This window comes from Sinohyriopsis cumingii, unplaced genomic scaffold, assembly GCF_028554795.1.
Source record: "Sinohyriopsis cumingii isolate HCF-2022 unplaced genomic scaffold, ASM2855479v2 utg000810l, whole genome shotgun sequence".
Classification (NCBI taxonomy): Eukaryota; Metazoa; Mollusca; class Bivalvia; order Unionida; family Unionidae; genus Sinohyriopsis; species Sinohyriopsis cumingii.
Window position 1 is genome coordinate 884,446 of NW_028315933.1, and position 27,971 is coordinate 912,416.

Sequence of the window (27,971 nt, forward strand, 5' to 3'; positions counted from 1 at the left end):
AACAATAAGATTTTGGATGTAGTGGTTTGTTTTATTGGTCAAAGAGCTTATGCAGTGGTATTTTGTCTATCATCTTCCCAGCATACAGTATCCCATAACAAGTATTTGTTATTGTTGCTGTCCCTAAGCAATTAGATGGAAAGTCACAAAACTTGGCACATAATGTCAGCCTGGGTCAGATTAGTACTAAATGAAAACTGGTTCCCTTCAACATGTATTATTGTTGCCAGAGTGATCATATTGAAAATATTGTTAATATTACTCAACCTGCCCATGTGGATTTTTATTAAATTATATTTTTGATTCTTAGTTGGTCCTATTATGAAGAAAGTTCTGATTTAACCTCCAAATGAGTTTCCATAGTAAACATGTTGAAAATATGATCACTACTCCTTCATGACTATAGTAGCATGATGTTTTCACCACAAAACATCCTTTGAAATGCAGTGGGTCCTGAATGAATACTTTATATGATACTGAACATTGTTGCCATGGCAGCAAGTATGAAAATTATATTATTTCTGTTCTTCCAAACATGGAGTTTTCAGTCAAGTTCATATTATAGTATTCATTACATTTTTTTTTCTTAGACATCCACAACAGTGGTGGTCATCTTGAAAAATTGTATGGTTGTGTTAAAAAATACTTGTAATAAAATTTGTTTGGTCCTAAATGAAAATGAACATGGTGGCCATTTTGCTTTGGCCATTCAAAAAATCTTTTTATCCCACGTCTTCCTGAATTGTTGGTGACAATTGCAATGGTCATGGAGTAGTGTGATGCTGTTTTCACCCATCAGATTGTTTTCAGTTACAGGTATCAATGTCAGTAATTTTAAACCTTTACATGTATATAGGTTTACAGTCCAAAAGAGGCAATTTACTTTGTTACATTAATTCCAAATTAATTCAGTATATAAAAAAACAACACGACAATGCACTTGAGTTAGACTTGTACTTCTTTCATATATTTCAAAGATCATAAATCATGTAGCAAAAATCACACAGTACCAATATCAACAAGGGAATTCCCCCCTCACATTTTTTGGAGAAGCAAATATTCAGCAATGAATTTTCAGGTAGGTACATATGAAATATAGTTAATCCTAAATGAATATGGTGGTGATCTGACCTCCAGCAAGGCTGCCATGGTGGCCAACTTGAAAACCATATTATTACAATTCCTTTTGAAGGGATGGTCATATTGACATGTGATTTTTACCAAATGACTTCCTACATGTTTTATGTCCTAATTGTGACACAAACATGACTGTCACAGTAACTATCTTAAAAATCTTATTATTACTTCTTATCTGAACAATCCTCGTGACAACCACATTGAGTTTTCAGTCCAGGCCTTAAGATAAAAAAAATATTCTTGTTCAGGTGCTCATATGTAAACTCTAAATTCTGATACCTGATTGACTTGTATCAAAGTACTTGTCAATCACATGTCAGAATCTTAAGCTGAATCTGAACTTGAGTTTTCTTTGTAATCTTGGACTTTTGATGACATATTGTTGGTCCAAAATAAATATGGTGCCTCTCAGATATCCAAAATGGCTGACATGATGGACATGTTGAAAATATTACTGATACTTCTCCTGAAGGGATGGTCATATGTATATCAAGTTTTCATTTTTTAAAAATGCCTTTTTTCTGTATGTAGTGGACATAAGTTGTGCTAGTTTTACCACCATCATACCATCAGGGTAATCATGACTGACATGATAGACATGTTGAAAACTCCTCCTGAAGGGATGGTCGTATGAATATCAGGTTTTCATAAAAAAAAATGCCTTTTTTCTGTATGTAGTAGACGTAAGTTGTGCTAATTTTACCACCATCATACCATCAGGGTAATCATCCTGAAATTCTCATCATTGCTTCTAAGCAGATGATAATATTGAAATAAGATTTTCATGAAAACACTTCCTACAAAAGTTACCTTCCTACAACTTGTAGTTTGTCATGTTACAGAATGGTAGTTTGCCTTCAATTAAACTGGTGATATTGCATCCAACAAATATGTAAGTATAGCTGAATGAATATTGTCCAGATGGCATAGTTACCACAGTGGCCATCTTGTACATCTTGTTATCAAACCTGGTTTATGTTTGCAGAAAAATAACTTAATTGGTGTAATGAAGTCTCTTGTGATATTTGTTTTAAGGCAATTCTCATAACTTAAGTTTGCAAATTAAATGGTTTATAAATATAATAATTCAAACAAGTATTAATCAAGTATGGATCAATTATGACTATATATGTGAAGATCTCGATATTCTGCTTTCATTGACATCAGGATCAAATAATAACTTGGATTTCTGTACTACTCACAATTTTTGTACATCAAACAGATATAGAATCATAATGGATTTAGACCAGACTTTGTACATTTGGACTTCTCAAAATAAAAACATAGATTTTGAAGGCATGGGGCTGTGAGGTTTAACACCATTTTTTAGCACATGATATATGCTACGCATGGCTGCCAGTATATTTGGTGGTGAAAGACCCTGGAAAGAACCACTGACCCACAGGAAGCTACTGACAAGCTTTCTCATATTACACACATTGGTCAAGCTGAGACTCAAAACCACTATGACAGCAGGTAATCTGTATGAGTAATTTAGACCACTCTGCCACCCAGGGTTCCTTAAAAAGATGGAGGAAACCAGCTTTTAATGAATTATGAATTCTTCTCAGTCACTAGTGTGTTATTCACTTGGCAGACCTTTTCACAACTTGCAGCTGGATAACTTTCAAACATGCAACCAGATCTATGTCATTCTTATTATTACATGCCATCCCATGTGCTGTAGTCCATATCTTTTGTATTCTGCAGACTGCAGTCCATGATTAATGTGTATAGATTTAAATATACAGCTTGACCCCGCCATCACATGGTAGTTGGGGTCCATAGAACTGGATCGTGTAATAGACAAACTGTGTTATAAGGAACCAGGTCAGTTAGCTGAAGAAACTGATGCATGTACCAAAAAAAGATGGCTTGGGGTGGAGTGTAATACAAGCGGGCACAAAAATATGTGCATTTGATTAAATGAAGACAAGACTGTTCTGAAATACACTTGTATATTGACAACTTACATTTGTGTAGCATAATCCATAATGTGTTAAGTACCATATATGTGTATGAAAAATCCATGAATTGGAGTATAGTACACAGGTTATAAAATTCATGTATCAGTCACATCCCATTTGAAAATAGAAACAAGACATATAATGAATGGTAGGTCTTGTTTGATCTGTATCCAAATGTCAACAAACACGTGTCACTAAACAGTTAACAAGGATATTGTTGCCCATAGCATGCGGTTGTAGCTATTGATGTGCTAAATGTACATATAGATTATGGTCAGCTGGAGACAGCTATTATGCCAAGGCTACCCAAGGGATGAAGATTTTCATAGAGAAATGAAAACATGTGAACAAATTAAAAGTAACTTGACAGCCACATGTTTATGGTTTCAAAAGATTGGAAATTAATTTGCGCTTTATGCTGCCATTAGTAGTGATTGTAAGCATAAACATTTTTTCTGCAAAAAGGAAACTTTCACTGCAAAACAAACGTCTTCTTGTCACTTTGGAAAATGCAACAATCCATCAGATCCCATTTTATTTATTTAAGTTAGGTGCTGATTTCCTTTGATGAAAGGTGCTTTGTTTTTATTGAAGACTATTGTTGGCTTGCTTTAATGAAGGGTGCATGTGTTATTAGAGTTATTGCTAAAGAACAAATGTTGAAGACAAAACAAATGCCTGTTCATTAATCTGGTGGCAATGTCAAATAATTGTAGAGTATTGATTGGGACTGACTTTTTTTTCATTTGCATAGTATTTATACAGAACGATTGGTACTTCAGAGGAAACCAGTTTCTGTAAAGTTTCAGCAAAATAAAATATTTTCTGTGTAAATTTAAAAAAATTAGCCTTCATTTTGGTCCAGATGTCTGCATACAGTACTCAGGCAATATGTCTGCATACAGTACTCAGGCCAGATGTCAGCATACAGTACTCAGGCCAGCTGTCTGCATACAGTAATCAGGCCAGATGTCTGCATAAGATGATTATGATGTAACAATGCACTGTTAAGATGGTTTTCACTATGAACAAAGAATTTGTTTACTTATCAATCAATAGATTCCAGTGCATTTTATACCCAAGTTTGTGACTTCCTTTCTTGGTGCATTTGAATTTCTCCACTCCAATCCCAGATTGTATAGACAAGTTTAAACAGCTAACAATGTAATTGCAAAAATATCACTAGATTTTGTCATCAATAAGGCAAAACAAATCACAATTTGCAACAATGGCAAGGCCCAATGCAATCCGTGAATGAACATTTTTTTTACACATTATTCATATTTTTAAGATGAAAATGTATTTTTCATTTATGAGAAAAATACATGCATACATAATTTCAATAGCCATGGCACGATCATTTCATATTAGGATTCATATATGATCTCTAACACAAAATGAACTTTTTACACATCATTTTTTGTACTTTTAAGAAGATAAATTATTTTTTTCAAGTACAAAAAAATAAATGGATATGAAATTTTGGGAACCATGCCATGAACATGTTGTATTTGAATTCATGTTATAATGGTGTGTGCTATGGCAGGGTCACACTGTATCAGGGTCTTGTCTCATGAAAATTTAGTTAATTTTGTTTAAGTTCCTATTATTATTGGGCATAGATTTATTCTGACTTATTCTGTGCCGAATATACTAGCAATGTTATTACGGTCATAACTTCCCTTGCACGTCACGGTTACATCAGTCTGTTACATTTACAGCTTATTTACATTTAGAAAATGTACAAAAGTCACAGTTACATCAGTCTGTTACATTTACAGCTTATTTACATTTAGAAAATGTACAAAAGTCACGGTTACATCAGTCTGTTACATTTACAGCTTATTTACATTTAGAAAATGTACAAAAGTCACGGTTACATCAGTCTGTTACATTTACAGCTTATTTACATTTAGAAAATGTACAAAAGTCACGGTTACATCAGTCTGTTACATTTACAGCTTATTTACATTTAGAAAATGTACAAAAGTCACGGTTACATCAGTCTGTTACATTTACAGCTTATTTACATTTAGAAAATGTACAAAAGTCACGGTTACATCAGTCTGTTACATTTACAGCTTATTTACATTTAGAAAATGTACAAAAGTCACGGTTACATCAGTCTGTTACATTTACAGCTTATTTACATTTAGAAAATGTACAAAAGTCACGGTTACATCAGTCTGTTACATTTACAGCTTATTTACATTTAGAAAATGTACAAAAGTCACGGTTACATCAGTCTGTTACATTTACAGCTTATTTACATTTAGAAAATGTACAAAAGTCACGGTTACATCAGTCTGTTACATTTACAGCTTATTTACATTTAGAAAATGTACAAAAGTCACGGTTACATCAGTCTGTTACATTTACAGCTTATTTACATTTAGAAAATGTACAAAAGTCACGGTTACATCAGTCTGTTACATTTACAGCTTATTTACATTTAGAAAATGTACAAAAGTCACGGTTACATCAGTCTGTTACATTTACAGCTTATTTACATTTAGAAAATGTACAAAAGTCACGGTTACATCAGTCTGTTACATTTACAGCTTATTTACATTTAGAAAATGTACAAAAGTCACGGTTACATCAGTCTGTTACATTTACAGCTTATTTACATTTAGAAAATGTACAAAAGTCACGGTTACATCAGTCTGTTACATTTACAGCTTATTTACATTTAGAAAATGTACAAAAGTCACGGTTACATCAGTCTGTTACATTTACAGCTTATTTACATTTAGAAAATGTACAAAAGTCATGGTTACATCAGTCTGTTACATTTACAGCTTATTTACATTTAGAAAATGTACAAAAGCCATGGTTACATCAGTCTGTTACATTTACAGCTTATTTACATTTAGAAAATGTACAAAAGCCATGGTTACATCAGTCTGTTACATTTACAGCTTATTTACATTTAGAAAATGTACAAAAGCCATGGTTATATCAGTCTGTTACATTTACAGCTTATTTACATTTAGAAAATGTACAAAAGCCATGGTTACATCAGTCTGTTACATTTACAGCTTATTTACATTTAGAAAATGTACAAAAGCCATGGTTACATCAGTCTGTTACATTTACAGCTTATTTACATTTAGAAAATGTACAAAAGCCATGGTTACATCAGTCTGTTACATTTACAGCTTATTTACATTTAGAAAATGTTCAAAAGCCATGGTTACATCAGTCTGTTACATTTACAGCTTATTTACATTTAGAAAATGTTCAAAAGTCATGGTTACATCAGTCTGTTACATTTACAGCTTATTTACATTTAGAAAATGTACAAAAGTCATGGTTACATCAGTCTGTTACATTTACAGCTTATTTACATTTAGAAAATGTACAAAAGTCATGGTTACATAAGTCTGTTACATTTACAGCTTATTTACATTTAGAAAATGTACAAAAGTCATGGTTACATCAGTCTGTTACATTTACAGCTTATTTACATTTAGAAAATGTACAAAAGTCATGGTTACATCAGTCTGTTACATTTACAGCTTATTTACATTTAGAAAATGTACAAAAGTCACGGTTACATCAGTCTGTTACAATTACAGCTTATTTACATTTAGAAAATGTTCAAAAGTCACGGTTACATCAGTCTGTTACATTTACAGCTTATTTACATTTAGAAAATGTACAAAAGTCATGGTTACATCAGTCTGTTACATTTACAGCTTATTTACATTTAGAAAATGTACAAAAGTCATGGTTACATCAGTCTGTTACATTTACAGCTTATTTACATTTAGAAAATGTACAAAAGTCATGGTTACATCAGTCTGTTACATTTACAGCTTATTTACATTTAGAAAATGTTCAAAAGTCATGGTTACATCAGTCTGTTACATTTACAGCTTATTTACATTTAGAAAATGTACAAAAGTCATGGTTACATCAGTCTGTTACATTTACAGCTTATTTACATTTAGAAAATGTTCAAAAGTCATGGTTACATCAGTCTGTTACATTTACAGCTTATTTACGTTTAGAAAATGTACAAAAGTCATGGTTACATCAGTCTGTTACATTTACAGCTTATTTACATTTAGAAAATGTACAAAAGTCATGGTTACATCAGTCTGTTACATTTACAGCTTATTTACATTTAGAAAATGTACAAAAGTCATGGTTACATCAGTCTGTTACATTTACAGCTTATTTACATTTAGAAAATGTACAAAAGTCATGGTTACATCAGTCTGTTACATTTACAGCTTATTTACATTTAGAAAATGTACAAAAGCCATGGTTACATCAGTCTGTTACATTTACAGCTTATTTACATTTAGAAAATGTACAAAAGCCATGGTTACATCAGTCTGTTACATTTACAGCTTATTTACATTTAGAAAATGTACAAAAGCCATGGTTACATCAGTCTGTTACATTTACAGCTTATTTACATTTAGAAAATGTACAAAAGTCATGGTTACATCAGTCTGTTACATTTACAGCTTATTTACATTTAGAAAATGTACAAAAGTCATGGTTACATCAGCCTGTTACATTTACAGCTTATTTACATTTAGAAAATGTACAAAAGTCATGCAAAATTATTTTCTGTTAATTTATATTTGTGAGTGTTGCATTTCATGGTTTTGCAACTGAAATTGTTTTTGTTACAGTAATTCCTCACAAGAGTGTGTAGGTGGGGTCACCCTTATACTAGGGTACATGGTTTTATATAATGTAATGGGATCTTTGATCATTCTTACCTTATGAAAGGTGTCATGCCATATTGAGGTACTTTATAGTGAGGGACCACTGAAGTTTCAATTTCTGGATATTACCAAGTATTTTTGATGAAGATATTTGGTGTTGGTATTTTAGGTCTATATTCATAGCAACCATGAAATCCCTAAATATTGTTACCCACAAATAAAAATAAACTTGCATTATTCAAAATTGTCTATAAAAGACTTATTTCTTCTCATTTCACAATTGTCTTTATTTCTCCTCACTTTTCATTGGTGATTATTCTAGCATGTCTGCAGTTGTCTTCATTTCTCCTCGCTTTTCATTGGTGATTAGCATGTCTACAATTGTCTTCATTTCTCCTCACTTTTCATTGGTGATTATTCTAGCATGTCTGCAATTGTCTTCATTTCTCCTCGCTTTTCATTGGTGATTAGCATGTCTACAATTGTCTTCATTTCTCCTCGCTTTTCATAGGTGATTATTCTAGCATGTCTGCAGTTGTCTTCATTTCTCCTCGCTTTTCATTGGTGATTAGCATGTCTACAATTGTCTTCATTTCTCCTCACTTTTCATTGGTGATTATTCTAGCATGTCTGCAGTTGTCTTCATTTCTCCTCGCTTTTCATTGGTGATTAGCATGTCTACAATTGTCTTCATTTCTCCTCACTTCTCATTGGTGATTATTCTAGCATGTCTGCAATTGTCTTCATTTCTCCTCGCTTTTCATTGGTGATTATTCTAGCATGTCTGCAGTTGTCTTCATTTCTCCTCGCTTTTCATTGGTGATTAGCATGTCTACAATTGTCTTTATTTCTCCTCGCTTTTCATTGGTGATTATTCTAGCATGTCTGCAGTTGTCTTCATTTCTCCTCGCTTTTCATTGGTGATTAGCATGTCTACAATTGTCTTCATTTCTCCTCGCTTTTCATTGGTGATTAGCATGTCTACAATTGTCTTTATTTCTCCTCACTTCTCATTGGTGATTATTGTAGCATGTCTGCAGTTGTCTTTATTTCTCCTCGCTTCTCATTGGTGATTATTTTAGTATGTCTTCAATTGTCTATTTCTTGCTTCTCATTGGTGCTTATGCTAGCATGTCGATGATTGTCTTAATATTAATGCCAATCAATTTCCATTTCAGTCTGATTATGCAGCAGTCCAAAAGTATAGCAATGCGTGGAGAAATTTTGATGACGTGAATGATGATTGGGACAGCATGAAGAGCATTATCAATTACTATGCTAATAATGATCAAAATTTCCTATCTTTTGCTGGACCTGGAGCCTGGAATGATCCAGATATGGTAAAATTACATGAACTTGCACTACATTTATTTTTGACAAGTCTTAATTCTGGATTTTAAAAGGAAAACAAGTTAAAAGTTATGATGTATTATGAATAATCCTTTGAAAAGAAAGAAAATTGGAAGTTAGAAAAATCTTTGATCATGAATTAAAAATAACATGAATTCTTTATTATAGTTGAAACTGAATTTTTGTACTGCAGAGATGCAAACTTAGTTCTCTGCCACAATTGTTATCCAGATATTTCAAAAAGAAATTTTTTCAGCATACCATTATAATTAGAAAATAAGCATTAATAATTTTCTTCACCTTTATTTGAAATAAAAATATTTTGCATTTAACTGATAGTAGGTAAGTTGAAAATTAATAATGACAGTCAGGCAACTATTTAATTTCCAAACATTTCATACAGCTTATTAAGATTCAAACATAGTCCCTTTGTTAGAAATTACAATATCAAGTATCGGTGACATTTATATGAATGTAAAGTGAATGTTGTGTGAATTTAATAAAACTCACATAACACTCTTGATTTTCTCATGTTTAAATTTCTGGTTCTCCTAAGCTCAATGGATCTTTCAAAACATTGTGGTAATGTTATCTTTTCACTGAAAATAACTATTAATTGTGTTAATGTTTCTGAATGATTATGCTGTATTGGGTTAATGTGTTTTGTATGTGGTCTGGTATTGTTGCTTCATCCTTGTGGTTTTAGGCGGGAGCAAGTAAGTCAGTAAATAGTAGTAAAAGAATAGGATAAGGGGTAAATGAAACTACAAGTAATAATAATAATATTTTTTCTATTAGAGGGTAACTCAATTAGCTATGAAGAACTGATCTTTCTTGAGGCCATCATTTATGTACAGTATTTACACAAAAAATCTCACATTAGTACCTTGACATCACACACACACACACCTGTGTATGCATACTTGAACTGATTGTAACAATATATAAGAATAAGCATGAATCACAGAATATGCTTGTACACAGATCTACCTTAGTAAATTGGTGGTAAAGGATCCAAACGTATACTGTTCTCTTCCAGGAAAAACATACATGGTAGCGAGGGAGGGGGCTTAAAGTGTACTGTAGTCATCCATAGATGCGTTTTAGAATTTTGTATCATTTTCTTATGAACTATTTGAGTAATAAGAGTGCTCTATTATATGTCTTTAACAAGATGCCTTCCCTGGGTACCATTTAGGTTGAATGGAATGGTCCTGACACTAAAAGACAGCTATGTCATGTTCATTCCATTCCATTACATGTAATCAAATCAAGAAATAAATGTGCATATGAGGAGAGTGTATGTACAATATGACATGGGGAAATGCCTGCTGAAAGTTGTGGAAACTGAATGTTTAATGATATATTATATCCAGGTAATCATCCTTTCATTAAGGGCCGTGCAATTTGAGCCTTTTCAATTTCCTTTGGAATATATTATTCCATAAAGGTCATCTGATTACTGAAAGCTTTTAAGAAGTTTCTTTTTTGTTTTGTAAGCTTGTTGTTATAAGAAAATTGGATTGCAAGTGGCGTCTGCACGTGTGTATATACATACATGCATGTGTATGTATGTACATACACACATACATACATACACACACACACACACACACACATAGTGTCCTGTTTTGTTTGACTGGAAGAATAGCATAAATATTCAGAAGTTTGACTTTTTGACTTATTGGAATTTTTGCTTTTATGAGAAATATATATCTATGCATACATCAGTTTATCAGCTGATCCATTTTTTTCATATTTATTTTATATGGAACATCAAGTATAATTTTACAGGCCCTTTTTTGTAATTGTAATTGTTTTTATAGGCTTTTAAATATACAATAACCCAAAAACTAATGCCATAGTCAAATGATGTGTTAACAAAATTTGTGTAGAACACTGTGATGTTTCACAAGAATGAAATTTCAAATTTTCATATGTGACCAAAGGTAAGTGTTAACATTCATAATGATGCGATTGATATGTTCATTACTCAATAAACTATTATTTACTTTTACAAAAATTTCTTGCCATTATCGTGATTAAAATGTTTATGCTTTAGTCCTGAAAGCCTTTGTTTTGTTCTGACAAGTCCGACTTTGGTTTTGGCAGTATTAAGGACCATGTCATTTTCTTCACACCATGTCTAGACAAGCTTAGACAAACTCAATCTAGTGCTCTTTGGAGAGCACATTCAAATTCAATTTTGAAATTCTTTTGTATCTGTGTAAAAGTGAGTTTGTAAGTATATAGTTTGAGGTATTACTAAATCATTTATTTCTTTATGCCACATGACTTTGCATAGATCATTTTCAATAATGTTTTTCACAAAATAATTTTAGATTTCCTGTTAAATGTAAAGAAAATAAAAGCATGGCTGCTAATTTGCAGATAAAATCTGTACCTGTTGGTCAGAGGGTTTGTTGTATTGGTCAGTTGTATGGAATGATATTATGGCAGTACCCTGCCCAGTCTTTCTGATGATTTTATTATCTCATAGTAGATCTGTTTAGCAGTATGCTGAAATTTGCATTACTAATGAAATGGCCTTTCCATTTTAACTATAAAAAATTTTAAAAATTGAAGATCATCTATTGACCACAGTAATTTCATCATGCATTGATAGTTTTACTGGAAGGAGTAAAAATGTTTGCTCTGTATTTCATTTATTAGTGGGCAGATCTGTGTATATATGAGAACAGAATGTACAACCCTTAAAACATTGCAATTTAGGTTCTCTGACCTTTTCAGTTGGTGATTGGAAACTATGGTCTGAGTCCAGACCAGGAGAGAACCCAGATGGCCATGTGGACAATATTTGCTGCTCCTCTCATCATGTCAGTTGACCTGAGGACCATCCGTCCTTCTTCCAAAGCTCTTCTTCAGAACAAAAGATTGATTGCAATCAACCAGGACCCAATGGGGATTGCTGGCAGAGTTGTATATAAGGTGAGTATCCAAATTCTTTCTGCCATCTGGGTTAGTATGGAATATGTCTGTCTTGAGAAAATGTTATCACCTTATTTCCTATGATAAAAAGACGACTTCTAAGTTTAGACTTTCCTTGGAGAAGATATCAGTTCATTGGATTGTGAATATGCCCCTAATGGCAAAATGTTGGTCCTATGGATTCTGCAGATGGAAAATTGTTTTGTTGGATGTATAAATGTGTGCTTTGTAGCCACCATGTTACTGCTGCTGCAATGACAGGAGAGGAAGGAAAAGTATACATAAAAGATCACTAATGTTTAATTTTGATACAGATTTTGTACTAATTAATGCTTTAATCTTGATACAGATTTTGTACTAATTAATGCTTTAATCTTGATACAGATTTTGTGCTAATTAATACTTTAATCTTGATACAGGTTTTGTACTAATTAATGCTTTAATCTTGATACAGATTTTGTACTAATTAATGCTTTAATCTTGATACAGATTTTGTGCTAATTAATACTTTAATCTTGATACAGGTTTTGTACTAATTAATGCTTTAATCTTGATACAGGTTTTGTACTAATTAATGCTTTAATCTTGATACAGATTTTGTACTAATTAATGCTTTAATCTTGATGATATTAGCCTCTTTAATATATTTGATTAAATCTGGGCCAGAAATCTGTGCTTTGTAGCAAACATGACTATTTATATTTTTCTCTTATATTAAGTATGGAATGATGTTATTGTGATTTGTGCTGTCAAGTTCTAATTTTCAGAATTTCTGTAGTCCTTTTTTATTCTGTTAAAAAGCAGTAATTGCTAAAAATGTAGAGCTATTGAAGACTAGCATGAGATGTGTCTTCCTTTCAGAAGGTGTTCATTATCCTCAACCTGCCATGCCTGTGCATTTTAGTCAGAAGGCATCTAGTCCAGTGTGTTGTGCAAAAACGTCCAGTGCAAGGAGTGTAGTCTTGGATGGAATGCAACATTTTGAGCCTTCCCCCCAAATCAAAATTATCAGTACAATGTTGACTGTGATTGCTACATCAGCAAATAGGAGGAACAAAGTGTTGTGGAGTTGCCATATTCTTCCTAAGCATTCATAAGTGAAGCTGTCCTTCCAGCTGTACTTGTTTAGTGACCAGGCATGTCTCACTATGACAAGCTGTGCTGAATACCTGCCCACAGTTCCTTGGTTTGTGGAACAATATATGATACAGTTTGACTGATCTGTCAATTTTGCCACAGATTCTGCATGCAAGGTTCCAGAGCTTACATTTAAGCCAGCAACTGGTCTGACTGCCCAATCAGCCTGCTGGCATATTTTTCAGCCATCTATATCGGCAAGACAAGGCATGGCACTTTCCCAGGTAATGATACAACTGGTAATTCATTTGCTCAGTTGTAGTTGGAAGAGTAGTGTGGCACATTTAGAGATGATGACAGTGCTTTGTAAATGCCTCCAGGAATGTTCTACACAGACATGGAGATAGTGCCTGGGGAGGACAACCTCAGCTGTGAGTATGAGGATATCCTTGATGACATAGCACACTTAGATCATACAATAGAATGGACTGAGTTCAGCTTTAAAGTTACAGTCAAGAAATTATATAGAGTGTTGCCAACTTCTCAGTACCCATTACTGCCAATTGCAAACCAAGTCTTTAAGATGAAGATTTAGACTTAGAGTGAACATTCCTTCTTCAGTCTACTGCTGCAGTCAGTCAAGTATGGGAAACATTAGACCATCTGTTGCACAAGATACATGATCCTAGCAAATCTGAGGCATTCTTTTTTTAAAAGTTAGCTACTAGGCAAGCAATGTTTTCATTATGCTGGTATCAAAGCCTATTTGGACACAGTTATGAGCTTCTGAAATTAGATAAAAATATTTTGGCAGTGAATATGCTGACCTTGCTATTTTACAAGGTGGGTATTCCATGCTATCTCTAAGTTTATGCATACCATTATGGCTACATCTTCCATGTTAAACCTGGCAATTGTTTAACTGACAGAAATATCAGGCAGCAATCGTACATGGAAGTCTATGTTCAGGATTGCCATGGTCATCAACAGGGTTATGTACCATTCCATGGCTAATGCCATGTCAGCCTCATCTCACTTAGATTGAGTAAAACAAGATGACTGGTTTTGCTTGTGATCACTCAAGCCACACCCATTCAGTTGCTGTTTTTATTTGGTTGTAGAATAGAGGAGGTATGGCTTGCCACCAGGACTGGTATTTGGGCCAAATCATTATCAACCACCATCGTACATATGACAGAATCAGAATTCAAACTGGTAGATTTTAAATTCCAAGGGGATTGAGAAAAATAAAATGAATTTTTGCCATATTATATATTCTCTTCATAGTATAATAAATCGGCCAGTTTTGGGCATAAATCAGATTTTGATGGAAATGTCACAATAATAATTGTTGAGTCAGTATATTGTCAGCCAATGAAAAAGGAAGAATTGTTTGTCTTAAGTTCACTGCAAAGATTTTTTAAATAAAATCTAATAGCATTTTTAGTTTCCTTCACAAGATCAGTGTCCGATGACTACTGATGACATTCATTATAATTATGAAGCTCTACACGTAAAAGATTGTCTTTAATTCTCTGGTCCAGATTTCCCCCTTAAATCATTATGTATTTTGTGAAGAATGGAGAATGCCCTTTCTGTGTCAGCATTAGAATGCTGTAATGACAGGACACCCATCCATGTTCAGCCTACAAAGAAGTTCTTTCTTCGGTTTTCCTGTTGCTGGGTTTGTGAGGTTGCTGGCTGCTATTCATTATTCCTTCAAGCTATGTTAACTCCACAGATGAGGTTTCAGACTTGGACTTTAGATGTATTCCTGAGCTTCAGCCTTAAGGGCTTTATTCTCTTCATGGCTCAAATCCAAAAAATTGCTGGTAACTTTCACCACTGTAAATACAAATTTTAAAAATAAAAATTGATTTAGACTTGAAACAAAAATGAAAAAAATGTGTGATGTATTCATGTTTTTATGAATAATTTATCCCCGTTTTACAATTAATTATCTTGTAATATATTTTTAACTTGTATCTTATCTAGGGCTTGAACTTAATTCATTTGCATGAAGACTTCAAACTGTTTAAGAAGCACAGAAGATGCATACCTTTGAAACATACCATGCAGACTCAGGACCTTTGCTACTTGCCTGTACATGCTTAAACTCTGATATCTAAGCATTGTTGAACTTGTAATTTTTCTTAGCCAGTCATTCTTTACCATTGGGACAAAGCACAAATTTCTACTTTGGTCATGAATTTAACAAAAAATGTAAGAGCTATTCTTAAATATTCCTCTTAAAATATCTTGAACAATCCAGTAACAATCAAACAAGACAAAAGTCTAAATACTTGCTCCAGTGTGTTCGCCAAAATCATTTTTATGGTGCGTCTCTTCATGTTATTTCCCCTTTGCCAAATTTTTGGCCAACAACCATCATTGACTTGCCACCTGGACAGCTAGCCAATAGCCTGATGGTTGACACCAGACTCCTTCATTTACCCCAGTATTGGATTGAAATATTTTCAGAAACAAGTTGTTGTGGAGCAGCATCTATTCATTTATCCCTTTCATTTTCTCCTTTCGAGATGGACATGCTGTCAGATTTGGAGAAAACTGAAATTTAGAGATCGTCCAAAGATTGAACTCTTGTAGGTTTTATTTTTAGCTTTTTCTAGTGCCCAAATCCAGTGGAAAACTCAGGCCTGACATAGACCTCAGTGGGTTCAGAGAACACACTGCTGTATCAAAGTTCAGATAGGAAACAATGCAGTCAATTAGGCTTTCCATAAAATGGGACACATTGGTTGTCAGTTTAGACCTAACTGATGCATATTTTCATGTCCCTTTTCACCTGGCATTTTGCAACTCCCTTTGGTTTGCCTACCGTAGAGAAATGTAACAGTTTCATGCACTCCCATTAGGTCTCAACATTGTTAAAAGTCATCACTATTTTCTAGTCAGATTCTTCAGCAGTGACTGTGCCACATCAGGACAACATTGTCTAAAAATATATAGTAAGTGCAATTTTGGTAAAGGACAGAAATAATCTGTCCCTTTTAGGTCATCTAGGCTTTGTAGCAAACTGAGTAAAGTTGGATCTCAATCCATCTCAGTATTTTGTCAACCTGGGAATGGAGTTTTTGACCGGTTTCAATCTCATTTACTTTTCTTGTGTATGTGTAGTAAGGATTATTGGATTCCTGTAGATGTTTTTCAAACAGGAAGTGGATATAAGCACAAATTTTTGCAAGTCCTCAATTTGCACAATGCAGAAGTGTCCGCCTTTTCATGCACCCTTTGCAGAAGGCCCTGTTTACCCAGTGACACCTTGATTTCTGGTTGACATGATCACTGAGTTATGAACAAGACTAAACTAGCATACATGCCAACCATTCTGCTTTTGGCGTAATTATTATGCTTTTCTTCACTAAATTACGTCTTATGTGTAACTGTATTTGGATTATATGTCTTTGGTATATCCCCCTCCCAAAAAATTAATAATTTGTTTTCTCATTTTTATTAACATCCCATTAATCCACAGACTGTATTCTAGAAAAGACGGATTCTATGTAACTATGACATAAGAGTACACTTGTTAATCTTTGCTTCCAAATCCTTTGTTCTAATTCAGAACAGAACCAGTCTGTAGGTATTTGGCATTAAAAGTTGTCAGATTTATTTTAGTCAATGCATGTTAGAGCAAAAACATTTTTCAAATAATTTCACAGATGGATTAGGAAAAGACGAAAAGGGATCTTCATGCCCCTTGAAGGCTGCATGGAAAGGATTTTAATATTGGTCATGGTGGTAAAACAAGAAACCTTGAATTAGCTTGTTTACTAACTCCAGTACTGAGGTAACTTCATTTTATACTGCAGAACTAAATTGTGGACACAAATTTTATAAATGCAGATGCGTTATCTACCGAGTTCTTAATAAAACATGGACAACCTCTAGCGGTAGAAGACTACATTGGTCCTTTGTTCAGACGGGAGTTTCCTGATTCCAAAATTGCAGAATGTATGCATGTGCAAGAACAAAATCATCTAATATTGTTAGGTGTTTAGCAGAAGATACTTTACTTAAAATTGCAGAAGCCATGAAAATTCGGCCGTTTAGTATTGCACAGACAGGAGCAGTGATTATGATGACAAAAAGTTGTACCCAGTCTGTGTAAGAGACTTTGACAATGAAAAGAGCAAAGTCAGAGTGCTCTTCTTTCATTATCAGAATTAACAGTAGATTCCACTGGAGAAAACATTTCTTATTTGCTTAATAATGCTTTGAATAAACATAAGTTGGCAGAACTGTATGGGGTTTTCAGCTGATAATGCATCAAGGATGACTGAAATTCATAAAGTAGTTGCATTCTGTATTTTTAAAAATGTCTCCATCAGTGTACATATCAGGTTGTCCCTCTCATATGACGCACCTTGCTGCATGAAAGGTTGCCGATAAATTAGAAGGAGAACCCCTGAAGTACCAAGTTGGCATTCTACCTGACGATGTACTTCATGCGGATAGAATTGATGTGCAATGGCACCTTATTTCCCAGCTAAAAGATCCAGTAACTGGAAGATATATATTTCCTCTTCTTTGTCAGGTTATGAAAGGAATATTGGCTGTTTACCATTCTAATGCTGACTGTGAGAGATTGTTCAGTATTGTTAAGAAAAATAAAACTGAATTCAGATCCAGGCTCTGTAACCCAGCATTTGGTTCTCTACTGGTGTGCAAAACATTCATAATCTCAGCTGGTACAAAGTGTTTTGAAATGCAGTATGAGGGACTGTTGCTTTTTAAAACTCAAAGCACTATTATATATGAAAATTTGAAGTAGTAATTGATGTCAAAAGACCAGAAGGGGTAAATAAATTGTTTTGTACATATGCTCATTGAATTATTTTATGTTATATGTGGATTACTCATTTTCTGCTCCGATTACTCTTTTTATCCATTTGGATTACACCTTTCCTCGCCAGGGGTTGGCATGTATGAAGTAGTACCATTGCTATGTTATTGGTGCAACAAACAAAAGCCACAAGATGAAGCTATGGTTTGTACAGACACTAGTTCATATTGCTGGGGAGCCCATCTGTTGCTGTGCTTCATCACAGTAATTGGTTAATGGGGTCCATAGAAATTACCTCAGAAAATTAAGATAATAATTAATTCTTTTGAGTCTTGGAAGGATCATCTATACAGGAAAGTAGCCTTTATCATGTCTGACATAATTACCTGACCTATGTAGAAGTATCTTCATTGGTGCTTCCAAATAAAGATAGCCATGTAGATGAGACACATTCCTAGTAGGCTCAATGTCCTGGCTGACTTGCTTTAAAGAAAGGGTTATTCACAACAAATGGTTTATTTATCAGTTTGTCTTTAATCAGATTTTTGCACTTTGAAGTTGTTGAGTGATACACTTTTTTGCAACAAGGTGGAATTACAAACTGCCCACCTTTTGTCTCTCTGGTTCCAGACCCAATTCACTTGTCTGTAGATGCACTATTAGTCTCTTCAGAGGGATTTTCACCCTATGCCAATAGCCCCCCCCCCATGGTTTTGGTACTGAAAAGTACAGAAATTGAGACATCAGAAATGCAAAGGGATTCTTATAGCCTGTCTCTGGTAGAACTAGTTCTTAGTGAATGGTCTGCTCAGTCTGGTGCAAGGTCAACAGTATTTTCCCTGTAAGTACCTCCATCCCAACATTGGTAGACTTCTAAATAGCATAATACATCACCTGTTGCTATTGCTTTGCTTTCCTTTTGCAGGACTCTTAGTCCCCAGTCCAAGCTGATTTTTCCTCTCCTCCAGTTAGTTTCTCATCCATCACCAGTTAGTATTGGAGGGATAGAATTGAAAGAACATGATATAAAATTTGGACTCCATAGTCCTAGTCAGTAGTCTTCCAACCATTTTTGTATTGATTGAGTGTGTATCTCCTCACAGTCGTTACTTTTTATTTGAGTGTTTTCTGTGTTCATTTTGCAAATGTTTAAGAGTTTTTGCAGCTTCCTTAGCATGCAGTGCTTGATTGAATTGTAAACTCCTTCATAGTTCTGATGCTAGGGTAAGTACTGGCTACCCTTTTTTGGTTACTGGATTTTATTTCCCGTGTGTTTTTTGTGATTTTTTTCTCTTTCAATGAATAACTTGTTGCAGGGTATTGGTTGGTGCAGGCAAAGAAAGACCCTGTGGGATATGTACCCCACCTGACTATCATGCACTGGATGTTATGGATGGATGTCCAATTTGTCTTCTCTGGACAGCTGCCACATATACAGCGAACAAGAAAGGTCCCTCTTCCTCCTCTTCATCTCTGGACATCTACTCCATTCACAGGAGGGGTCTGGATCTCTTCACTGTTGGAAAATTCAGCTTCTCATGTTGGACATACCATGAACTCAGTGGTTTAGAGATTGCCCAAAGGCCAGGGATCCTGGGTAATTCTGACAAAGCTGTCAGTGCCAGTGAAGGATTAATCATTGGCTCCTTCCATTGGACTTGCCACCTGGTAAAAGCCTTGGAGGCCTTGGAGCTTAAGACATGCAACCATGATGACAATCCCTCACATTCTGATCTCTTTTCGGCAGTCTCCTTCAGTTTCTTGAAAGTGGACTCATTGTCTTCAGCACATGAAGACATGACACCTTGTGCTCACCATGTCAGTGGCACTCTCAGCTTAACTTCTTTGTGTCCATAGGGATGCAGCCATTGAGACATCTGAGGTCTTGCTGGACCATAGCATGATCCTTTTTAAGGGCTTCTCTGCACGAGGCAGAGACACTTTTCAGAGACGTCATTCCTTCAGTAACATCAGAAGATTTGAGGGACCAGCAACTCAAGTCATGTCCTTAAAAGCTATTCCAGTCCTGTTGCAACCAGCCAAGAAGTGCACCCACTCTGATTGCTGTATGGGCCCTTCTCCCAAGTTCTTCAAACAGCTGCAGCCTCAACAGTCTTACAAGCAGCCTCAATTGAAACCTCCCTTAGCCCATTGATCACAAGATGAGGTGGCCAGAGAGGATAATGGAGAAAGTTTTCAGACTCCTCCTCCTTCACCAAAGAAGGACAGGGTTGGACTTAGGGAGTTGTACCGTCTTTTGCAGTGTCTTCCTATTCCCAGTATCCTAATAGGTGCTTATTTAACCATTTTTTCAGGAGTTTGGTAGGCATCATGGATCATGTGTGGGATCATTTCACTTTAAAGGACAGATACCAGCTTTTTTTTGTGAGAGCATTCTCCCCTCTCACAACCCCCATCTTCTTTCAAAAGTCCAAACAAGCTCAATTAAGGAAGGAAGTATACAGGATGGATGTAGTCAAGAGGGTGGAAAACAAGCAAACACTGGGTATCTATTACTGTAGCCTTCTGATATTAAAAACAAATATGAAAGTTTCTGCTCATAATGAACCTATAATCCTTAAACATATTTTTTGGAGAAGATTTCTTTAAGATGGAGACTACAGTCTCATTCAGGAATGTCATTTGGTTCTGCAGCACACAAACATCTCACTTCTCAGTTCTACCAACATGGGTATCTAAGAAAGTTTGCCTGTAGTCTCCCATTGGTCACTGGTTCTTCCCAGGATCTTTCCACGTTCTTCCTATACCAAGTATATCAGCCACCATGCATTGCCTATCATGTGCTGATAATTAGCATTAAATTCCACAAAACCAATCCACAAATAATCCAGTCAGCTTTATCTTTATCCTAAGAGTCTTGACCATGGTGAGGGGGGCAGCATCAGTCCACTTGAGGTCTTATGGCATCCCCATCCTCCACTATTTTGACAACTGGTTGATTCAGTGTCCTCAGAGATTCTCTTTTGAAGGACCTGGCCTTCTGTTGGTTGATGGTGAATTGTCTTGGTCTTATTCTCAACCTAGATAAGTCAAATCAGAACTTTGTATATGTGCAGATTAATTTTCTCTCCAGAATTGGGAGGGTTCATGTTCCTCTGGACTGGACTGTGATAATCTTGTCCCTCATAATGGGTCTTTTGACTTGACCCCTTTCTCCTAGCAAATATGTTTTGCAGGTTTATTTCCCCCAGGGCAGGGGTCTCAAACTCAAACCACCCTGAGGGCTGCATGAAGTCATTTTTGATGATCCAAGGGCTGCACAACCTTTTTTCTTATCGCCTATGACTCCTTGTGATGCCAATCATTTTGTGGGCCACATGACATGGTTTGTTGGGCTGCATTTGGCCTGTGGCCATGTGTTTGAAACTCCTGCCCTAAGGAGACTTTTCTTGCACCCACTCCAGTTATGGATTCTAGCAAACTGTAGATCACTCAGAGACCAAGTATCAGCTCAGATCGCACTGAGGATCTGACTTCCACCACCTGTATTGATGGGTATGTAGGAACCAGTTACTCACTAATTGACACCTGCATACCCAACTCCTTTCTGTACAATAATGTGTCAGATTTGGGATGGGGTGCACACCTGGAGCAGAAGGGGTTGGTTCTTTAGGGATCTTGGTCTCAGAAATATGTGACCCTTAATATAGACAACCTGGAATCATTGACAGTATTCTTAGCCTGGCAAGGTGTCATTGTGTTATGGTCAGCTCAGACAACATGTCACTAGCATCCAATATCTGGGAGTTACACATGCTCCTTCTTTTTGTGTGGAATCTAGAACCTCCACCAATGGACAGCCTTATAGGAAATCATAGAGTCCAACACGTTCAGGGCAAAATGAATATCCGGCCATACTGCCTGCCTATACAGCACAGCGTTGACCTCATGGAATGATCTCTTCACAGGTCAGTTGCAGAATCAGTTTTTCAACTGGGGAGAAGTCCTTCATGAACTTGTTCCCTGTGAAACAAAATAAGCAAGCTGCCCATTTATGTCTGTCCAGTATTAGATCAGAGGACTGGGTCAGTTGACACTTTCATTCTGAAGTAGAATCGTCCGTACCCATACATCTCACCAAACTTAACAGTTCTGCAGGTGCTCCACCAAGGTAGGATCTCCACTTCTCAGTTGATCCTGATAACTCATTTACACATAAAATTGTTTTCCTGCTCTCCTTAGAATCAGGAGAAGGAATGATCAGAATTATCTTTCTACCTCTGAAGATTTCATCTACTTTCTTAAACTTGCTTTGTATCATATACCTGTATTAGCCTTTTAAGTTATTTTCTTCAGCTGTGGTCATTTTTAAAAATTAGTTTATTTCTTTAGTTGTCATTCCTTGTTAAGCTCTTGTCCACTGTTAGATCTGTAACTTATGCTGACAATTTGTTAGATGTGTAGAGTAATTCTTGCAAGATCAGGCCAGGTCCGACTGGTTTGACATTATGCACTTTTTTATGGCATGTGTTCAGAAAAAATAAGTTTCCTTGGTACTCGAGCACAGTTTTGTTTTATGTGCTTCAAAACTCCTTTTTGTAGGTATTTGGTAGATAATGAAATTATCTAGTAATTGATCATATAAAAATAACAGTAACATACTATTTTTGCATAGGTTTGCTTGAGCATAGGACGAGATTCTAAACTCTTTCCTCGCGCATTGGCAAACATTTGCACACAGCACACCTTGCATTACCTCTGTAATATTGAATTTAAAATATAAGCAATATTATCTTCTGAATTATATTTATGTTGGTATTGTGGGATTAGTATGGTGAAAGATAAAGCACCTGGTTAGAAATGTATATCAAGAATGAATATGTCCATACAGTCACCTTTGCTATCATCCAACGTGTTCTTTTCTTCTCTGCCCCAACAATGATTTTATATGGGTGTGTTATTTTTCTAAAAAAAAACCTAAACCAACATCAGACAAATTATTCCACAATCAAGAAGAAATGATTGGTTTTGATATTAACTTTGCAACACATTGAAGCATATCTTAGACCGACTTCTTCTCCGATTATTGTATTCTTTGATCACAACCCTTAATTTTGATTAGCAAAAATGAAAAACAAAAGTCAGAGATTGTTGAGGAGTTTATACAACACTGACATTAGGCATATCAAGAAAAAAGATAATGTGATTGCAGATGCAGTCTCACATGTATTGAAATATTATATTGCTTTATATCTAGTGTATTTTGTGCCATTCATAAGGCATCTTTCTATGCAATTTTAATTGTTATAGTATCATATGTATATTTGACTAATATGTAAAAGAAAGTTTCATTGTATAAATTCTTTTTCTTTATGCGGGGAAATGTTATGTATATTTAATTTATTTTGTGTGTTTGACCTTTGTCCATGATTGAGGGTAGAGTTTTTGCCTCCTTGATTGTTGTCATGTAATTTCTATTTATGTCTCATTTTGTCATTGTATTCTTGTTTATCTTCCTATAGGATGGAAGCATCCAGGTGTGGACCAGACCCATTCTTCCAAAAGGTAGTGTGGCAGTTGTTCTTGTCAACCTGGACAGTGGTGGATCTCCAGCCCAAGTTACTTTACCTCTTCATACATTTGGATTGACTGACCCAATGGGTTACAGGTTCACAGAGACCTTTGATGGTGGCAACCTTGGACAATACAAACCAGCTGACAGTTTTACATGCTTTGTCAACCCCACTGGTGTTTTCATGTTTACTGCTAACTTGCTTTGACATAACATATAGATATTTAACCCTTTACCTCATGTAAGCACGTTTGGACGCTTCTACCCAGTTCTTATGGAAGCGCTAGTGGACACTTATAACCAGGTTGCATGGGATTGTGTTTGGATGTCTCTGCACAATCCACATGAAAGCATGTTTGGACACCTTCTGTAAACATCAGCCTTATTGAGGTCGTTTATGTGGCACCTTCTTTGGGGAAAATCCCCTATTAAATACTACATCATTGAAGTAAATGACTATTATGTCACATCACATGGTTACTATTTAAGATCTAATTGTAATCTGCTATTTAAGTTAACTCTCTGAAATGGAGGCTGTGGATTACTTTCTTGAGTTTGGATGATTGGAATTATGACTATGAAAACTTAAGTAAGTCAGATATAAGCTCCGATGTTGATATAGGTAACACAGATTTTTTTATAATTTATCAAATTTAGATTAATTAGTGACATTGACATAGACAAAAAACTGTCAGCTGTTGTTGGTCACACTGCTTCAGTGGTCTGATCAAGAATTTAAAGGATATAAAAAATTCTTCATTGAAAAATAATTATACAACTATAAAGATCAGATTTTACTCTTAAACCTTTCTGTGGATAATAGATGTGTCATAAAAGGAAAAATGGTTAAAATTGATGTTGAACTTCATATATACTTTACTGCTATAAATTTAACAGGCAGGCCTATGTGTTTGAATCATATAGGTAACAGGTGTTCTATTTATAGCACACTGCACTGGGTGACTTTCGTACATATATATCAACTGCCTACATAGCAACAGACTATGAGGTAAAGGATTAAGTAAAATAAAATTTTCCTTATAGATTGCATATTAAATTGAATTGTTAAATCTCCACTTTTTTTTCTCTTTTTTTTTTATTACGAGTTTTCTGTTTTTAGTAACACACAATATTTTCCTAGGTGGGTGTATCAATTTTCCTTTGATTGATTGACATTTTTCCACCAAGTGGAACTATCATATGAGAAAATATAACATATATATGTATATATAGCGAGTAACTTTCCATGCATGGGTTTCTGCATCCTTAGGTCAAGCCATCATTTCTTCATACAAGTTGATAGCCTTCATTACAAATCAGAATGGAATTTATGGAATATTTACCAGATATACTCGCATATAAGTCAAGTCTAACTGCAAACAATATAGACCCTGATCTGTCCTCACATAATGTGCCGTAACATCAGGGTCTATTTTGTTTGTTCTTCTGATTTCTCTTAATAAACCTTATGACCCAGATCTGCCAGTACATAATGTGGTGATAGAGCTGGGTCTGCGCAGTTTGCAATTGGACTTATAAGCAGGTAACCATGGTAATTCCAATATTTTGCTTTTTCTTATTAATAATAAGTTGAACACTGGTCATGTTGGAACTTCTTGTGGCATAAAAAAAGAGACTACAGGAAATAATTAGAAATCGATCAAATGTTCCTCCTCATAATGTTTTTTTGTAAAATCTGAGGATATTTTATAACATTCCCATCATATATCAAACTGTATCACAAAAAGATACAGGTATTATGGAGTTACTATATGAAGAGTAATATTTAGCAAACCTTGATCACTGCCAAGAGAACTTTTGCAGTTTTGCTTGTTAGTAACTTCTGCAATTTTGCTTGTCAGTGTTTCAGTTTTTTGTTGGTTCAAAAATTTGTTTACTCTCATCCAGTGAAAATTTTGAATTAATATATCATAATATACCCTTCCCTTGACAACTTGTGCCCAGAAAACTTCCATTTCAACAGTCCATTCCCAGACAATATATGGAGTTGCCTTAAAAACAAAAGCGCCTTCATAGACAATCCACAGTATGTTACCATAAACAAGTTTCCACTTCCCAAATTCTTACAGATTTCTATAGTAACAGGCTTATTTGTTTAAAAGCTGTGAAAATATATTTATTTCATTGATGCAGAAAAATATTCATCAAAACCAATAGTTGGCCTGTTTTGATACTAGAAAATTGAAGATGTAAAAAGATTTTGATAATATCATTTAAATGTCACTATAATAAAATCCTATGGAATTTTAGAAAGCAGAACTCTTATGTGGGCATATTCTGTTAGTTGATTGTATAGGCATGTACCCAGTAATGTCAGTAATTGTGTTGAACATGGCTATCATCAAGGTCATATTACTGATTTTAGAAACTAAAGAATCTTAAAAATCGGGTATTTAAGAACACTGTTTAATACGGAAGGAACACTGTTTAATAGGGAAGCTGATAACGTTTAGGTCAGCTTTTAAAAAGTCATTATGGCACAGATGTATGTATGGTTGCTCACCATTCCACTACTTTCCTATTTGTTTTGCTCAAGATTATACAATAGGAAGTGCTTTGTTCTCTCTCTCTTCACTCATTAACCCCTGGAGGTTTTTGTTGTTTTTGCCTGAAATGCAAGTAGGAAACACATTTTGGGGGCTATGTCTGAATACATCCTAATACATCGACTTCCAAGAGATTTCCAGTTAACCTAATGCCTAATTGTGTTAGAAACATTGTTTTTCATTGGCTTATTTGCTTGTGCAAGAGCAGAAGGGGTAAAATGTGGAGTTCTTTTTTTGGGGCGTGGCTTAACAAACCCATCATTTTTGTATTGAGGCCACTCTTTATTCCAAATGCCCATCTTATCCTACATTTTGCAACGGTTCGCCTGTCTGTGTGCAGTTCATACTGGTTTTCCTTAGATCTGAGGCCAAAAAGTCTAAAATTTGGACATAAAATCGAATTCCAACCACAGGCGAATTTTTTGTGGACAAAAATCAGGTCCCAGAAATTACTTTTTTCAATCTGTATTTTGTAGTGCAGCTAGAACATCCAGATTATTTGGTATCATTGTAGAGCTACATCTGTCTACTTTCTATAATACCACCCACTTTAGTGTATTAAGTGACCTTGCTGCTACAGAGCTCGGAAGTAGGCTACTACCTCCTGTCTTGTAAACAAGGCACCAGGGGTTAATGAGTTAAACACTAATCACATGCTTTACTAGAGGGAGAGCAGACTGGTCTCAGTTTGTAATTACTTACAGCTGGTGTTCAAAAGAGTCGCAGAACAAGTTCTAGAAAACAACTTTTCACATGATCAAGTTAATGTCATTAGTATTGTCAACTTGTGTATATGTGAATATAGATGGTTGAGTTAGAGTTTATTCTGAGCAAGTAACGTTTTTTTTAGCACTTGCCTGACTGGGATTTTCAACCCCAGGATATCAGTACATTCCATAGGTATTTTGCATTAACATATGAATTCCCAGTTTTTGCAGGCATATTAGCTATACATTAATTATTTTTTGAAAGTGAATGTTTTATCCATGTTTTACTTACTTTATTAATAAAGTCTGATTTTCTTATTGTCTATTATTATTTCAGCAAAAATGTCCAGTCAGATCTGTTTATAAGCCTCTTACATTACAGTGAAACTCCAGTAACATGGGCACTATTGTCCCACCATGATGGTACTGATAGATAAAGAATATGAACTTGATCTATTCAAAGGATGAATAGATAAAATCTGTTGCCAGAAATTGTGCTTCAGATACAGAAACATCCGGAAAAATGGAGTCTTGATTCATGAAGCTTTACTCTAAAAATATTAAACAGCTATATTGAAAAGATCCGATTTATAATTGTACACATATGTCCAGCAGATTGTCTAGATTGCTTTATAATTGTACACACATCCAGCAGATTGTCTAGATTGCTTTATAATCATACACACATCCAGCAGATTGTCTAGGTTGCTTTAAGGTTCTTTTTTTTTTATATGGCCCTGTCACATTCACTAGCAAACTATCTAGACTGGTTTTAAAGTTTTAACTTTATTATGACCCCATCACATTTACTGTGTTGTTTAAACACATCATCAGTAAAATGTAATTCAACAAGTACATTCAACTGAAGGTCATGCTCCATTCAAGATAATTTCCATTTATTTGGTAGAAATTTTGCGGTATTCAACATGTTGTTTAACTGTGTTAATGCTCTGAGTAACTAACTGGACTAAATGGTGCATCAGTTATATGAATATGAAATGGTGTTCATGCTAAGATTCTAGCAAATATGATCTGATGTGGTATGGCAGTTTTGGACTGAAAGTTGTTCTATAAATTTTTGTATACAAGTAATAACTTGCCACTTTTAATATATATTAGTAACAGCTAGCCATACTTTCTTGGAGACGAGTCTCATTTGTAGGTTTTCCACCTGGTCGCTAAGAAAGCC

At 34.9% G+C, this 27,971-nt stretch overlaps 2 protein-coding genes across 5 annotated transcripts in view; one reads left to right on the forward strand and one right to left on the reverse strand.

Annotated features, from left to right (window-relative positions):
- Positions 1–27,100, forward strand: part of LOC149773226 (alpha-N-acetylgalactosaminidase-like) — a 41,162-nt gene extending 14,062 nt beyond the window's left edge. For all 4 annotated transcript variants that reach the window (XM_089946621.1, XM_089946619.1, XM_089946618.1 and 1 more), the window contains 3 exons: positions 8,971–9,132; positions 11,894–12,091; positions 23,459–27,100. In XM_089946621.1, coding sequence (XP_089802747.1) covers positions 8,971–9,132; positions 11,894–12,091; positions 23,459–23,716 — 618 coding nt within the window. In that variant the 3' untranslated portion in view covers positions 23,717–27,100. The remainder of the gene's footprint in view (positions 1–8,970; positions 9,133–11,893; positions 12,092–23,458) is intronic.
- LOC149773227 (glucosamine-6-phosphate deaminase 2-like) overlaps positions 14,918–27,971 on the reverse strand; it is a 54,083-nt gene continuing 41,029 nt past the window's right edge. The window contains exon 7 of the mRNA XM_089946625.1: positions 14,918–15,013. Coding sequence (XP_089802751.1) covers positions 15,008–15,013 — 6 coding nt within the window. The 3' untranslated portion in view covers positions 14,918–15,007. The remainder of the gene's footprint in view (positions 15,014–27,971) is intronic.